General features: G+C 47.1%; 1 protein-coding gene across 1 annotated transcript in view; it reads right to left on the reverse strand.

Annotated features, from left to right (window-relative positions):
• The window catches only part of Adam12 (ADAM metallopeptidase domain 12), a 335,037-nt gene that overhangs the window by 32,252 nt on the left and 285,432 nt on the right, over positions 1-17,353 (reverse strand). Inside the window, exons 12-14 of the mRNA XM_031388629.1 lie at positions 14,519-14,696; positions 8,671-8,760; positions 6,873-7,068 (exon numbers count right to left, since the gene is read on the reverse strand). Coding sequence (XP_031244489.1) covers positions 6,873-7,068; positions 8,671-8,760; positions 14,519-14,696 — 464 coding nt within the window. The remainder of the gene's footprint in view (positions 1-6,872; positions 7,069-8,670; positions 8,761-14,518; positions 14,697-17,353) is intronic.

Raw genomic sequence — 17,353 nt, forward strand, 5'->3', positions numbered from 1 at the left:
GGAATGAAATGTCCACCTTTTGGTCTTCCTTCTTCTTGAGTTCCTTGTGGAATGTGGGTTGTTCTTTCATGGGCACTTCTTAACACTGCACCTCACCCCAATCCCCAGTGTAGCTCACCAGCCACACTCTTCTATGGAGTAACTTCCTTATATAGGAGAGCCAGTGGAGAGGGATTTCCCCTGATTATTTGAAGCAAACTCTGCTTTGTTAACAATGAGATACAGTGTAGAAGACATGAGATTGTTTGATGGTTGTGCCCAATATTTCTATCCTACTCCTGCTTCAAGTACGTTTTTCATATAGAAAGCCCATTTTACATGGACAGGTATTGGTGACTTTTCCAATGCAATGTGATGGACATTAAGACTCCTTTCTGGCCAGAGCAGTCTATCTCTCAGGTTACATGACAGAGTCAATGCTGGGTACATGGTCTAAATCAATCAGTATGTTTTATGGATCTAGGGCTTGCAAGTCCCTTAGGACCTTCTTCTGTTTCTTCCTTTCCATGGAGGCTTGTCATGATCCTTTCTTCTTTTCCTCTTTCATGAATCTTACTTGTATTTTATCATACTTTTTTTTTGCCTACTGACTATAAACAGCATTGTATTGTAAAAAAGAAAAAAGAACATAAGGCCATGGGAGCAACCTCCTGTCTAACACTCCCAGAGACCACCATTTGTTCTCTGCAGATGAAGCACCTGGACTCTGTGGACACATCTCAGTGTTGTGTTTGTAGCTGTGGATTTTCTCTTGTTCCTTAGCATCAAATGAAATGCTACTGTGCCATCCTGTATAAGTCACAGAAAGATGGAGGCTTTGCTTTTGGGAAAGATACATAGATGTCCTTTCAGAGACGAAGTCCAAGTTAAAAAACCCAGGAGCAGGGGGATTGTAAACGGAATGCAGCTTGACTTTCAAAGGACCTATCACCAAAGGAAAGGCACAAAGAGGAAACCAAGTCACAGGTGGCCTTCTTAGCTGATGCTCTCAGTCTCTTATTAGTCCATCAGGATAACGACATGCTAGTGTTCTGCCAGGCTATTGTACGTCAGCTGCCAGCCGGTGTTTATCTTTGAGGCAGAATGGCCTAGAATTTGAAAAGCATAGGCCTTGTCTGTCCACTTGCAAGATACTGCAAAGGCAGACACGTGGGCTCAAAGTTGTTGTAGTTAAAAGTTCTGGGCTGTGTATCTTCATGAAGGTGAGAGAGAATGTACATCTATCTCAAGGACAGAAAGGCAACAGTTTTCTTATCGCTCCGGTGCTGCATCCATTAAAGCCTTTGAGTTCTTAATAACAGAACACTCGGTGCTCGGCCTCTAGCAGGAGATAAACCAGCCTCTTGGAGGGAGTCTTGACACTGCTCAGCATTTTAATCGCCAGCTTTGGCTTTGAGTGCTGAGGCTCACACTTGCAACTGAGTCTGGAAGTTCTCAGTGTCATGATGTCTTTTGAAAAGGAAATGAAGATGATGGCGTTTTGAATGAAGCCCCAGATTTACTCATCCTGAGCCTCTCCTTAAGATGATCATCATCTGCAAACACACTGCTCTAGTTCAGGCCCCTCGGCTCCCCCCTCTTTCTGTCAACTCCCTGTCACTTCAATCTACAGACAGAGGCACTGGTGTGAGCAGATGGCATATGCCCTTCTATTCTCTCCACGCTGGCCTTTGCCTTTATCAGGAAATAAAGGCTAAATGGACAAATTCTATCATTTCCTTCTTACACAATGGGACAAGATCCTCCTGATTCCCTGACAATATACTTCTTGGCAAGATATCTTTTCTTCCTGTAACTTTCTTTCTTCCTGTATCTTTCCTTTCTGTAACTGTCAGTTACTGTGGGTGACCAGTACATACAAGGCCCCAGTGGTTTTCAAGTAAACAAGCTCATTTAAACCAACCTCAGCCTTGTAGATAAACACTGAATATTTACCAGCCTATAAAACCCACTTGACCAGCTGACATGGCATAAATCAAATGACAGTAGGTTCTGGTGAGTGGTAATAATTACATGTTTGGGGATCTCTCCAAGGGAGATCAGTGACTTTTGGCATGTGGCGATTACATAACACACCTGTGAGGTGAAGTGACAAGTGATGTTGACCGTCGCTAGGCTAGAGAGTCTAGCAGACAACACTGCTGAAAGTAAATCTGCAGCCCAAAGAGAAATCCCAGCTCTCTTCTAGCCAGAGTAAAGGTCACACCATGCCAAGAGAGTCTTCCCAAATATTAAGGCTGAACTGGGGATAAGAAGCTCAATGCAGACAACATTTATGTCTAGAATAACCAGCATCTAAAATCTTGAGACACTGGGCTAGGGAGACAGCTCAGTGAGCAAAGCGTCTGCAGTACAAGCATGAGAACCTGAGTTCTTTAGCACCCATATAAAAAAACTGGGCCTGGCAGAACATGCCTGAGATCCCAGCAATGGAAAGTAGAGATGGGAAAGATCCTGGGAACTCACTGGCTATTGGTCTAGACAAATCAGTGTTCGGGTTCATGAGAGACTGTCTCAGAAAATAGAGAATGGCTAGAGAGTGGTTGAGGATGAAACTTGATGTTAACTTCTGTCCTCAACTTGTGCTCTAGTATGTGTGTGTGTGTGTGTGTGTGTGTGTGTGTGTGTGTGTGTGTATGTACATGCACTCATACTCGCATGTGCACACACACAGATATAGTAGGAAAAGAAAATTGTCCCAGCTAGAGGAAGATCTTCAACAATATCAGTAACAATAATTAGACTAAAAAAATAACTAAATGAACAAACTCACAGAAGGTATTCTGAAAGTTCTTCACAGAACACTTAAGAGTTGCAGGCACATGTTTTGCATTTTCTATGACTTTATTTTTAGGGAGACCTGGAAGCAGGAGTATTCTATTGACACCTAATGCTGGACTGAGCATCTCAAAAGGGAATAGTTAGCTGGAAGGAAGGGCTTTATCCGGTCAGCTTTGGGTAGCCAGCTCTGAAGCATGAGTAATGGATATCCTAGATGTAACGAGAGAATTCAGTATGACTCAACAACTTGGACAGGTCACTGGGTGTGGAGGGCATAGCTGTCCAAGCAACAACTCAAGGAGTTCTAGAATTCTGAGTGACCCCTTCCTTGGAGATCTTCAATGGCCCCTACACAACATGGTCCACATCTGGGCTCTTGCTGCTAAGTAGGAAGATGAGACACTGCAAATGTATCCTAGACAAAGGCTTCCTTCCTGAATCATGGAAAGTTCATTTGAACCAATCGGTACAGCACTATAATGCTCTTGGTCCAGCACATCTGGCTGGCCAGGGCCCCAGTCCAGGAAGTCACCTCTGCCCCTGGGACGACATCCACCCAGGGCAGGGCTTAGGAGTTGTGGTAGAGAGGATGGGGCATTGTGGGAGTCACATCCTGAGCAAAGCATGCTGGAACCAGAGAAAGTGTGTTCCTCTGGCACAGCAGGCTCTTGAGTCAGCGTCTTCCACCCAGCAGGATGTCAGCAAATATTTAACAAATCAGAGAATGAACGACAGAAGAGAATCTCTGCTGCTGTCCAAGTCACAGCTCTGTACAGACAGAACTCCCTGGACTTCCTGCCTTGGCCCTGCCACCTCTGGGTGCTCTCTACCCCATCCTGGATGCTGGAAACACTAGTAGCCTCTTCCAGATGGCTACTGTATGGCAGTTTCACTCAGATTACTTCAACTTGGCCACTCCCCACTCCAATCCAAGCTGTCTTTCATGTCCCTACTACATCTTACCCGTAGTCCTGTCCTCTCAGAGCTTTTTCTACAAGTCCCAAAGACTTGAGCATCTCTTGAGAACATACTTACATAGCACTGATTTAGTTTAGATCTACATGGTGCTGGGCACCAGGACTGGTCCTTCATGTATTCTACTACATAGAAAAGTATGGGCTCCATTCATGATGTTATGTGCATGGTGTGGTGTGGTGGTTTAAATAGAAATGGCCTCCATAGACTCATGTGTATGAATGCTTGGCTCATAGGGAGTGGCACTATTAGGAGATATGGCCTTGTTGGAGGAAGTCTGTCACTGTTGGGGTGGGTTTTGAGGTCTCTTATGCTCAAGTTATGTGTAGTGTGGCACACAGTTTCCTTCTGTAGCCTGCAGATCAAGGTGTAGGGGGCTGGAGAGATGGCTCAGTGGTTAAGAGAACATGGACAGACAGATAGTTGCTGCATTGCTGGCCTTGAAGGAGGGGGGAGTTACTGAGAGTCAAGAGCACAGACAACCTCTGAATGCTGGAAAAGTCAGCAAGACAACACCCTTCCCTGAGAATCCCTGGATGTGCTGTGTTCTGCTAGCACTCAGATCTGAGGACTCTGATCTACAGAATTATAAGCTGTGACTTGTCCTGTCCTGGACCACTAAGGCTATGGACACAGGGAACACACATAGTGCCTTTAATTGAAAAGCCAGGCAGTCCCACCAATATGGAGGGAAAGGGCCACTTGTGTACTACAAGGTGAGGTAGGAGTTCCAAGAAGCCATGGCCACAGCTGGAGGCCTTCTGTGGCCCCTCTCTTCTAAGGATATACTTTTATGGTCTGTGATGAGAAAGGGCTGGTGGGAGTCACAGCCTGAGGTAGATTCCCCAGACCTGGCCAATTTGATTTCCTCAATGGTCTGTGCAAAGAACCACTCCTGGTGACTCCACTGCACCCATGCCAAGTCCTTCCCAGCCACTACTGAGAAGGTGGCTGGGACAGAGAAGCTAAGTGTGTATATGTGTGTGTGTGTGTGTGTCCTTGGGGATGCCCCCTCCTCAGGAAGGTGTGCAGATTACAAAAGCTGCCAGGTTTCAGCTTCAGCCACCATGATGTGGAACATCCAAGAAGTCTGATGCTCTTGCTTTTGAGAAGCTCATCTCTCAGTCAGACTGGCTTCTGCATATGTAGTGTGCACCCATCTGTCTTTGTCCACGCCCCTCTCTACTCCCTGGCCCACTCTTCGCATATGCATGTGATGTCAGAGGTGGACATTGGTTGTCTTCTCCTGTCACTTCTTTCCCTTATTTTTGAGACAGGTTCTCTCATGTATAGGTGCTTGGTGACTGGGTAGATTGGCTAAAGTAAACTCGAGGCATCCTCTGTCTCTGTGTCCCCACAGTCTTGTGCTGCCATGTCAGCTTTTTCCATGTGGGTGCATGCGTGTGTGTGTGTGTGTGTGTGTGTGTGTGTGTGTGTGTGTGAGTGAGTGCATGTGTGTGTGTATATGTAAATATATATCAGGACTTGGGTCTTCATGCTTGCTTGGTCAGTACTTTACTGACTGAGCCATCTCCTAGCCCCACTGTTCTCAATCTCTGTCTGTCTGTCTGCCTGACTGTCTGTCTCCCCCTCCTTTTTAATTCATTTCTCCTTGATAAATATCTGCCTCGGTCACCATGACAGCCAGCGGAGTTACACAGCACAATGGCTTGGGAAACACTGTGCTGTTGCATCTGAGCTCATTCTGGTGCTGGGGCCAGGTTTTAAAGCATAGCTGGGCACTGGAAAGCTCCGAGGGCTGCGTGCACTGGCCAAGGACAGCTCTCATAAAGGGAGCAGCAGAACAGCCACTGTAACTTTAGATGAGAGCTTCCTGCTTATAGAAGGGCTGGGAGTGGAGGTCCATTAGAGATGTCTGTGAGGCCTGCCGTAGTAGCTAGCTCCTGTCCTAAAGTGACCTTGCTTGGCTAAAAGGTGTCTGAGATCCATTCAGAATCCTATGACCATTTGATACCGATATAATGAGCATCTTTCTAGTGCTTGTCACAGTGGTACCTTGCCTTTGTCTGAATGATCTCATGGGGTAAGAGGGCCAGCCAGCACCAAGCCTCTAAAGAGGAATCGTGAAGGACATGGAGTCTTAGGGCTCTGCTCTACATCTCTAGGCACATCCACTTATGGGAGCTACTGTGTCCATCCCTCACTTTCTTCCTCAGAAAGCTCCAAGTGAGGGGGCATCTTTTCTGGGCATTGAGGACTCTCCAGGTCTGGGTGTTGTACCCACGTTGCAGTTAAAACCAGGCTTCTGTGTTTAGTCATCATTTTCTGCCTTGACTGACTCCCATATCCCTTTGGAAACCAGAACCTTGCAGAAACTCTCTGGTTTCTCCAAGAGCTGGCTCAGCCCTAGGTCTGAGTCTGGCTGACCATAGCGGCCTTGCTGGCACTGGGGCCTCTGGCCAGGTCTGAGGTCATCTCCCAGCCTTAAGTAAGGCCTCAGCCAAGCCCAGTGAAAAGAAAGAACTGCAATACACTCAGAAAACATTCCCAGTGGGGTTCCCAGCCAGGATCCTGAGAGCTGGAAATGGTGCAGATCCAGAATGGTTTCCAGGTAATGGGGCTCTTCCTAGAGTGATAAGATCTCCTAGTAATAAAGTCCCTGTGATAGTGAGGCTTCTGGAGTTGGGTGAGGGCCTTGGATAGTGAGATTTCCCAAGTAGTGAGGCCTGGGGGTCTGGGCGACTCTGCAGTAGTGAGAGACTCTGAACAGTGAGGCTCCAGTGTGTAGGCTGCCCTAAGAGACCTTGGAGCTGACTTAGAGTGGAGCCCTGGAAGAGACATACACGAAGGTTTTTTTTTCCCCTCAAGCTTTAATCTATTATTATTATTATTTTTAGAACTTTAATGAGACTTTAGATCAAGGCCTCATTTACTCATGGGAGTTACACCTAGATGTTGGGTCATGTCGATGAGGTGACTGGACTTAAATCTTAGCCATGCCTCCTGTAGAAGCAGAGCTCCTGTCTCAAAATTTGAGCTTCTTTGCAGAACAGAATGGGTATGCATGGATGAATCCCCCAAGGAGCAAAGACAGACTCATGCACGTAAAGCATCCTTCTCTAGTGTCCCTCACAGAACTGGGGGAGCCCACATACCTGGTCCCCAGAGCGTGACACACTGCTGCTCATGGGTCTGGCAGATGCCGTTGTAGCAGTAACCATCCACTCCCTGACACGGGTGGCCATCATGTAGGTACACATTGGCTGGACAGTGAGGGGCAGTCCCTGTGCAGAATTCTGGAAGGTCACAGGAGTTGCTGGAGTCCCTGCATGCAGTTCCTGGTGGCTTCAGCTGAAATGACAAGGTGGCTTATAGCACATCTACCGAGTAGAAGGAAGCATCCTTCGGTAGCTCTCCCGGACCAGAACATAGCAGGCTACCTACTACAGTCACACAAACAGGTGGGGATTTCAAAGCCATCCTCTCTGATGATACAGAACTCTTTTAAAATGGTTTTGCATGGTTTACATTTGTGTTATGAGGCTGTGTGGGCAACCAAGATTAGCTCCAAGGAGTAGACAAGATGGCTCTTGTTGAACCTCATGTTGAAGAGGTGGACTTTTCTCTGGTTACTGACACTATCACATACTTTTATGTTGACACTTGTCCTCATCCTTAGGCATTTGCTGGGGAGGTAGCAAAATCAAAAAGATCAGAAGCTCAATAGCAGTGGTAAGCCGTCAACCCATTTAAGAACTGGGGCCCTCTCTGACTTTGTGGGAAAATCTGGAGTGAGGGCGGGGCTGGGAGGGTAGGGGAAGGATGAGGATGAGGACCAGGAAGTGGCAGCAGCAGTGGGAGTGGCCACCAGTGAAGTCTGTTAGACCTCTGACTAGCATCTCATCTTTTGTGGCTGAAGAAATTAAGGTTCAGGGTGGCTTGTCTGAGCTACATAGTCAAAGCCACTGAGTCCCCAGGCTTGCCTGGCTTGCATACTTCCAAAGGCTACAAGGTAGATTCACCTGCTAACCCCTGGAAGGTCTGAAGCGTGGAAGGGACTGTTTGAAAGCTACAAAAGTGGATGGTCGTTGGGCATCAGCACACACCCCTTCTTCCTTGTGACATCTTGAGTGTAGGCTCAGCTGCTCTCACCTTCTCTCATTCCCTTCCTGGCACTCTCCTGCACTAGTAACTGGGCACCTGGGGGTGCTAACTTCTTACAACGTTCTCCAGAACTTAGTGAACATCAGGAGAGGCCAAATACCTATCGTTATAACGCATTTCTAAATGATGTGCTTGGGTGGGGTGGGTAACAGGGAGTTTCCTGCAATCTTTGTGCCAAGATCCGTTGCCTAACTATCAAGACATAAAAGCCTATCCTGGGAGCCGCTAATACTCAGGCCTCTCCCCTGTCAGACGTGCATTCAGAATAAACAGGATTAATGGTAGAAGTGCCTAAACAAGAACAGTCACAGCGGCATGAACAGCCAGTCGGGAAACTGCCACTCTGGCAATCAGGGTGGCCTGACTTTCTGTCCGCACAGACATCCTAGGAACCACCAGCATAGATTCTCTGCTACCTGCCAGGTGCCAGCCTTGGTGTCAGGCAGGTAAACCTGGCATGAGGCTGAGCGACAGGGATAGGGCCAGGTTCTCCTCTCGTTGCTCTCCTCGTAGAGACAACACCCTCTTTAGCATAAATGGCACATTAAGGTTGAGCTTGGGTTTCTCAGTCCTACTAATTTTTAGCCCACAGACATTTATCACAGAGAACTAGCATTTTTTTTTAAACCAGACCAGATGATTAAAAGAGCAGCAAGATGGTGCTGACCAGTGAAAGGGCAGCTTCTCAGGATAAGATGAACTTTGGGAACCAGCCCATGGTACTGCTCTGCTTGCACCAGACTGGAGCCACCCAGACCAGTTGGCAACTTCAGGCTAAGCTGAACTCACCTGACAGTCTTGGCAGCACTGCCCATGCGCACACACAGCATCTGGCTTCAGAGTACAGGTGGTAGCGTTACAGCAGCGATTGGTACATTCCTGAGGAGGGTGAATGGGGATCCATTTGAAGGGTCATATGAAGTGGTGGCTCTCGGAATGCAAATGTCACAACCCAAATGACAGCCAAGGATAAGGCCACCCAGATCCTGAGCTGAAAACCTGCCCCAGAACTGTTGCATGAGAACCAGAACTGTTGCCCCAGAACCTTGGCACGAGAGCAAAGTGTTAAGTGTTGGTGAAGCACCAGGTCTGGTGTACCACGAGCACTCAAGTGTCCTTCTCAGAAGGAGACCTAGGGAAGCTGGCAGCTCTTCAGATCAGCAGCACATTGGGGTTTCCAGGGGATTCTTCCTGAAGGGCATGTTGGAATGAACTGTGCCAGAATCCTTGAAGGACTTGGAAATTGCTCATTTAAAAATATATGCATAGATGTGACCTTCAAGAAAGAACCCTTCTGAGACAGATGGGGGCACAGCTCAGTGGTACAGTACTTGCCTGGAATATTTGATTAAAAAATGGGAGCGGTGGTCTACCTTTGATTTAGAGTATGCAGATGAACTGAGGGAAATATTCAGGCTAGGTTCCTGTGGTCTAGTCAGGTGAGCAAGGCTTTGTTTAGCAAAGGTAGGTGTTTGGCCTACAGCATTCTGGGAAGATGACTGGATGTCAGAATGAGACTGAAGGATGCAGGTGATAGAGTTCTCATTTTATTTTATTTTTTACCCCTCCCTTGCTCCCTCCCCCTCACTCCCTCTTCTTTCTTTCTTTCTTTCTTTCTTTCTTTCTTTCTTTCTTTCTTTCTTTCTTTCTTTCTTTCTTTCTTTTTTTCCTTCCTTCCTTCCTTCCACCCTCCCTCTTTTCCTTCCTTCCTCCTTCTTTTCCTCCATTTTCTCTTTCCTTTCCTTTTTTTCTTTCTCTTATACTATTTACCAAACCCAAGGACTCATGGATGCAAGGCAAGCACTCTTCAAATTGGGCTGTATCATCAGCCTTCTTTCTTGATTTTGGAGACAAGGTCTTTTTATATGGCCCTGGCTGGCATGACACTGCCTTTGTAGACAGGCTGGCCCTAATCTGTGGTGGGCAATCCTACTGCTTCTGAATCCTTGGTGTTGGGATTGTAGGCTTAGGTCACCATACCTGGTTTGAGCATGCATGTTTTAGGGTATCCAAATTGATAAAAAAAAAAAAAAGTTGTATCATACTCTCTGAAGCAAACTCGAGGAAGAAATTCATCCCCTTTAGGAGCTCGTGCACCATGGGAGCACATGACTTTCTGGCAAAGAGAGATGTGGATCAACACCCTCTGCCTTTGGGGGCTGTGAGGTGGAACTCCATTTTTTTTTTTTGTCCCATACTGTCTGCTTTAGCAGAAGGCCTGGACTGTGTTGTGTAGTGAATCTCTGAAGTCCATGAGCTTCAGAGCATCCTGGTAGCTTGAAATCTGTGCAATTTAGAAGGAAATGTCACAGAACGCTTAGTGTTGCCCAAGTCCTCAACCTTCTATTTCTGATGTGCTCTGAAGAACTTTTACTAACATAACCAGGCAGCATGAGGCTAATGACATCCATGTCTAATAGTATAATAGGTTAGTCCTTAAGACTATCTCTTGTGAATGAACTTGTGTCATAGGTATAATTACTAAATTAGCCAGTGATTAGGACAATTTAAGGCATCCTTAGATACCTAACCAGCATCCCATGAACTGGTCTGTCAAGTACTGTTTACATTTGCTTCTACCATGCATACTGCCAAAGTTGTTAAGTTTTAAATCTGTTTGAGGACTTTATAAATATCCGGGACATGTAATGTATACAATAAGATAAAACTGCCAACCAGAAGTCACTATGGCAGCTTTCATGACAGTGAGGGGGTTTTAGCTTATGGGGTTATGACTCTATGCAAGTTTAGAAACTTTTCCCCCCTTAAGGATCCCATTAATTGCATCCTGGACCAGTGCCACGGAATGCGCAGAAGCACTGTTCTGCTCGCTATGGTCTCAGTGACTTCCCTAATGTTGTATTAGCTTAGTCAGAGATTTCCTTGCAATGCTGAGTTAAAACAGCCATCTGATATCTGAGGCTGAAATACTTGTAAGACTTCCTCCTGTCTGCCCTCAAATCACTAGAAATGTAAGCAGCAGCTCCGAAGGAAATGTATCCAAGTGGCAAGACTTCAAAGGGGATCGATTGCATGAAAGAAATAATGAAGTTTAAAAGATGTGTGAGGGACTGGCATCCTCGATGGGGCCATCCATGTCCCGAGCCTTGCTGGCTGGAAGGGTGAGTTTTCAGGACATCCTCCATGCCTTCTACCAGAAGGTGGCAACAGTTTTTAACTACCCTGAATCTACTTCTTCTGTATTACCATATTTCTCAGAAAGAGACAGATTCCTTTTCTACTACTGTTTGCTATTTTATTAGTCAGCAGAGAAGCAGAAGAGTTGGTGAATGCCAGGTCTCCTAATCAGAAAGAATGATGAAACCACTATAGAACCTTGTACAAGGACCACAGGGTTATTCCTGGGTTGTGGGGGAGCAGATGGGGAATCTTAGTCATCATGAGCTGGGGTAAAGCTACAATGCATTTTCCTAGAAACAATGGGCCTTACTTCTGGGAGTGAGGGAGCACAGGCTTGTTCCAGCTGTGTGCTGGCATGCACTGCTCAGACCTGTTATTCCCTTGCTTCCCTGGTGTGACATGCCAAGTCCCTCCTTGGCCTAGGGGATGCATGGTTTGGTTCGGTTAATAGCAGGAGCAGGAGTCTTCAGGGCCTGAGCACAGGGGACCAGAAAGAAGAACCTAGGTAATAGGTTTGACCGAAAGTCTTGGGCAAAGAAGTTTGGTATCCTTGTAAGCTTGAACTGGCAACTCAACACAGCTTAGAGTCATCCGAGAAGGGAGTTTCAATCAAGGGGCTTTCGGGCATGTCTGTGCGGGGTGGGGATTGTCTTGACTGTTAATTAATTCAGGATGGCCCACCTCACTGTAGACAGTGCCAATTCCTGGGCAGGTGGTTCTGGGCTGAAAAAGAAAGTTGTCTGAGCATGGGCCAGAGAGTGAGCCCTCCTTCACGACTTCTGCTTCAAGCTCTTGCCTGACTTTCCTCAGTGACAGACTGTGGCCTGGAAATGTGAGCTGAGGGGACGCTTCCTCCCCTGGGTTCCTTTTGGTCAGAGTGCTTTCTAATAGCAACTGATCAAGAGTAGGACCCATGGCTAAGCACAGGTGACATCTGAACCTAGACAAGAAGCATAAAGAGTCCACTAAAATAACACTACTACGCAAGGCAGATGGTTCACTGTGATGTTAACACGGTTCTTAGGAGGAAGAGCTTCAGAGGAGGGACAGGGAGTTTTCTTAAAATATCAAGAAACCTCTTGATGGGAAATGAGGACCTTAACCACAGAAATCAGAAACTACATGCAAGCAGAATTTGGCTCCATTTAATGAGGAGTTCATCACAATCAACACAGTGTAGTGAGGTCCCTGGAGAGAGATCAAGTGCTCAGCCAGGGCTGTAGGATTCCTTTGTGTGGACGATTGAGAAGCAGCAGAACAGAGTAGCTACAATAGGAACTGGGGATCTGCTGATACGCTGGTGCTGCGGGCGTGGTGCTGATGCTGGTGCTGGGGCTGGTGGTGATTATGCTGAGGGTGTTGATGATGATGCTCAGGATGTAGCAATAGTGATGGTGGTGGTAGAGACACTGGTGTGGCAGAGGTAGTGAGGGTGGGGGTGATGCAGGTATATTTGGGGGCAGTGATGGAAGCTGTGGAGATGGCAGGTGATAGTGAGGAGAGCAGTGAGAGGATGATGATGATGTAGGGGGCAGTGATGACAGCTGTGGACTCAGGGGTAGTGGCACATGGTATTGAAGGCAGATGGGGGTGAACAGCTGTCAATGGAGTCATTCCAAATCTCAGCATTCATGATTCCGTGAAGAACCATCAGATTTATCCACATTAATAAATAATTATAAGGCGCTCAGATCAAAGACAAACTGTCTTAAGTCAACATGGCCTCTCCTGAGAAATGTGGGTAATTTAAACTAATTGGGTTGTTTCTTTAAGCAATTAACAGGGCCTCCAAGGGACTTTTCTCCTTTGCACACGCTATCCCATGACGGCTTCACTTTTCCCTCTGCTAATCCCGAAGCCATTCTATAACGTTCTGTAATTAGGACTTGCTCCTAGCCAGCAACCACTCCCTGCTCACTGTGAGCAAAATTAACCACTGCTGCGGATGCTGTGGACAAGGTCATTATCACCGATAAGCTCTGAGTTTATCAAGGACACAAAACTACCTCAGCCTCGACTCATGCCATCCAATTACCCACCAGCCCCCCGCGCTGCACATCTTCTCTCAGTTCTTGTGAGAATAAGGACATCCCTGCTGGCATGGAGCCTTCTTGAGGACCTGGAGACAGGCTAACATGAAGATTCTATTATTTCTGGGATGGGCACAGAATATCTGAGATGCTCTAGTTTCCTGTCCCAGCTTTGTTTCCTGGGGCTCTCCTTCCAAAGGAGCCCTCTGAGAAGCTGGCTTCCCGAGGCCTTGTTCAGCCCACAAGTGGACCTGGCTTAACCTACCTCAGAGCTGTCTCCTCCTTGGCTTGCATAGGTTCTCATGGAAGGAGCTCCAGCTTACCTGCTCTACAAACCCTTCATTTCTGTTTACTCTGAATACAATCTCCTCCAAGCTGTATGGGGTGTGTGTTATGCTGGGAGGTGGCATAGTGTTCTCTTTGTTGTCCGTTGTCCTGTCTCAAGACTATTTAGACAGTGAAAAGTGACTTACATGTTTCCTGTTGACCAGCTTCACCGTGGGCCTATACAATTAAGGAACTTCCCAGAGAGTGGCTGGAAATCAGGGTTCAATAAGCCTGGGGCAGGATGTAAGCCTAGCTGCTTTTTCTTGATGCTTCTGAGAACTGACAAGCTGAATGGCCAGAGCCTCTGGAGCCTCAGCTGAGCATGCAGAGGAGACCTCAGAACAATCTCAGCTAGACAGAAAGCCCAGCTCAGTGCTGCTCATCCACACTCCCCCTTCACAGCAGGTTTCACAAAGAGAAAGAAAGGCATGGTACTTACAGGCTCTTAGAAGCCAGGCTCCCAGGGCTTTGCTTTCCATGAGACTCTGAAGTAAATGCTTTTTTTTTTGTTCTCATCCTCACCTCACTAAGAATGGAGCATCCTTCAATAGAGAAGGCACTCACCTATTAAAGCCAAGTGATACAGCCACTTCTCATGGCCAACGTTCCAAAAAGCCACCAACTATGGGGCACTTTTTCACGGTAGCCATATGGGGACTTTTCCAGAGAATCTCTGTTACACCAATATCCTCACTACTAGCTCATTTGCCCCTCTTTTTCTCCCCCCTCAGTGTGTGTGTGTGTGTGTATATGTGTGCGTGTGTGTAAGCCAGAGGTCAACTTTAGGTGTCATTCTTCAGATTCTGTCCTCTTTGTTGTTTTGGAATGAGTTTTTCACTGAGGCCTCTAGGGCTCACCTATTACATGAGGCTGAAGGGCTAGTGTGTTTTGGAGAGCTACCTATCTCTGCCGATCTCTTGTGCTAGGACTGCAGGCACACACTATCACACCTAGCTTTTCCATGTAGACTTCTAGGAACTCAGGCTCTCCTGGTTCCATGGCAAGCCCTTTAACAAGCCATCTCTCCTGCCTCCTATCACCAGTTTTTAGCCTGTTCATTTTTCTGTCTGAGCTCACCCAAGCTCCTCCATCCTCCCAGTCAGAGGCAATGGCAGGCACCCTGGGAAGAGTCCCCTTACCTCTGGCTCTCCGCAGTCACACTCTTCTCCCTCTTCCACATAGCCATTTCCACACTTCCGACCCCCAAAGGCCTGCTTGACCTCTGGTAGGTTGAAGAGGCACATCCCCATTCCCTTCTCCAGGCTAGCCTCCAGGTCCTTCCTGCTACAGCTGCTGAACACCATGGGGAATGGGAACCTGAGAAGGAAAGGCTGTAGTGAGTCCACAGGCACCAGTGGCCATTCCTGCCTTCAGGTGCTATGACCTAGGACACCTGGGCAGTAACATACAGTTGCTCACAGCTATTTCTTTTTTATTTTATTTTATTTTTTTATTAGATACTTTATTTACATGTCATATGATTTCTCCTTTCCCAGTTTCCTCTCCAACAAACAAACAAACAAACAAAAACAACAAGAACAAACCCCTGTTGCCTCCCCCCTCCCCATGCTTGCCACCCCACCCTCTCCCACTTATTGGCCCTGGCATTCCCCTACACTGGGGTACAGAACCTTCACAGGGCCAAGGGCCTCTCCTCCCATTGATGATTGACTTTGCAATCCTCTACTATACACATGCTGCCAGAACAATCAGTCCCACCATGTATACTCCTTGGTTGGTGGTTGAGTCCCTGAGAGCTCTGAGGGTACTAGTTAGTTCATATTATTGTTCATCCTAAGGGGCTGCAAACCCTTCAGCTCCTTTGGTCCTTTCTCTAACTCCTTCATTGGGGGCCCTGTATTCAGTTCAATGGATGGTGCTCACAGCTATTTCAATGAACAGGATTTGCTTAACCATGGTAAAATGAAACACTGCCAGATAGTCCTGGCACCCATTCTCATAGTGGGAGGAAGAGGGTTTTGTCAAAAACAAAGTGTTTATCTTTTGTTTGTTTGTTTTGTTTGTTTTTTTGACAGTTTCACATCAATAGCTTTAGACAGTCATACTACAGTGCCCTTAATAGTTCTTCAGGGAAGTATTAGTTACTTTTTGACTGCTGTGATAAAACACTATGACCAAGGCAACCTATAAAGGAAATCATTTAACTGGGCTATGGTTTCAGAAGATCAGAGTTCATGATGGTAGAGCAAAGGTGTGGTGGCATGAACAGCTGAGAGCTCACATCTGCATTCACAAGCAGGAGGGAGAGGGAAGTGAGGAGGAGGAAGAGGAAAGGGAGTGAGAGGGGGACAGGGAGAGAGAGGCAGAGACAGACTGGGAATGGCAAGAGTGTTTTGAAACCTCAAAGCCTGCCTCCAGTGACATACCTCTTCCAAACGCGCCCACACCTTCATCCTTCCCAAACAGTTCCACCAACTGAGGACCAAGCATGCAAACTTATAAGCCTATTAAGGCCATTCTCAATCAAACTACCACAGAGGTGGTGCTGTAGGGAATGAAGTCTTAGGACTTAGAATTTATAACAAAACACATGTGGGGCGGGAAACTGTGAGAGGAAGCCTGGTAAGATTGAGCTAGGGCTTAAAGTCCCGGAGACTCAGAAGGGATGGTAGGAGCTCCACCTGCACCCAGTTCCAGGCACCCATCCCATAGCCCCAGTCCTCTATAGAGAGAATTGTGGTCATCAGTTATGTAGGAACAGCACCCACTAGTCCCTTCTCATGTAGATGAAGCATCTCAGGCCAAGCCAATAGGAAACACTTAATGTTAGACCCACTCCACCCCCAAACTGCATATAAGATCCTATCCAGAAGGTTTAAAGATGTGTGATAATTACTCCTCAGTGCAACAGCAAGAGCAGTACCACCACCACCACCACCACCACCACCATCACCACCACCACCACCACCACCACCACCAGAGCAGCAGCAGCAGTGACAGCAGCAGCAGAGGCAGCACAGGCACTTCCCCCTTCCTGCTCATGCCCTTTCCTTTTCACTTGAACCCTGCCTCCAGGCTGGACCAAAGGTCTTCTTGGATAGCCTCTGGTACACAGACTGAGAGACATATGTAGTAATGCCTTTATTGATACATACACAGAGGAAAATAGTACACACGATGGTATGTATTGGCTCTATGTGTTCAGGGAACATACGGTCTGTCTCACTATAGATCAGGCTGATATTAACATGCAGGCCTGTGAAGATTGAGCCATGGTCTTTCCTTGACACAGCTCTAAGCAAAGGGAGGTAGTCCAGAAACATAGGTCTTGGCCGTGTCTATAAATTCCAGGGCTAGAATGGGTGTGGTGGGGTCATCCACCAAGCACTGGTCCCTTTCTGGGGTCTAGAAGAGCTGCTCAGGCCCTTGGCCCCTGAGTGGACTTGTGACTGATTCTTGGTAGTGGGCTGTGAGCAGGAGTGATATTGGCTCTGTGGTGCTGAGTTGACTATTCCTCTCCTAAGTCTTTCTTTTCCTTTTGCTCAAGTGACCAGGATCTGGAGGAGCCTGATGTCGTACCTGGTCCTGACTCTCAGAAAGGGAAAAACCTAGAGCCCCTAAGTGCCCTCTGATGGAAGCACATTTCTTGAGAGACACAGAGAACTGGGGACATTTTCCTAGAGCAGCCAGTGTTATGGGTATGGTTTAGTGGGTCCCCCAGGGGTCATATATATATACTGGTAATAGCTCCAATGATCTGTGGTGCCTCTGAGAACATGGGATGCCACCACTAGAAGGGTTGTAACTCTCGAGAAAACTTGACTAGTTCCCACTAGAATGAGACATCAAAAGAGCAAGCTTAGCCTCAGAATCATTATTGCTTCTACATATTTTGCCATATGACTGCTTCCTCTTGCAAGCCCTTTACCACTGGGATGCCTTTTGCCATGAGGACCCTACTAGGGACATAGATGTTGGCACCATGCCTTTGAACAAACTCTAAACTGTAGGCT

Source organism: Mastomys coucha, unplaced genomic scaffold (genome assembly GCF_008632895.1).
Source record: "Mastomys coucha isolate ucsf_1 unplaced genomic scaffold, UCSF_Mcou_1 pScaffold21, whole genome shotgun sequence".
Lineage (NCBI taxonomy): Eukaryota > Metazoa > Chordata > Mammalia > Rodentia > Muridae > Mastomys > Mastomys coucha.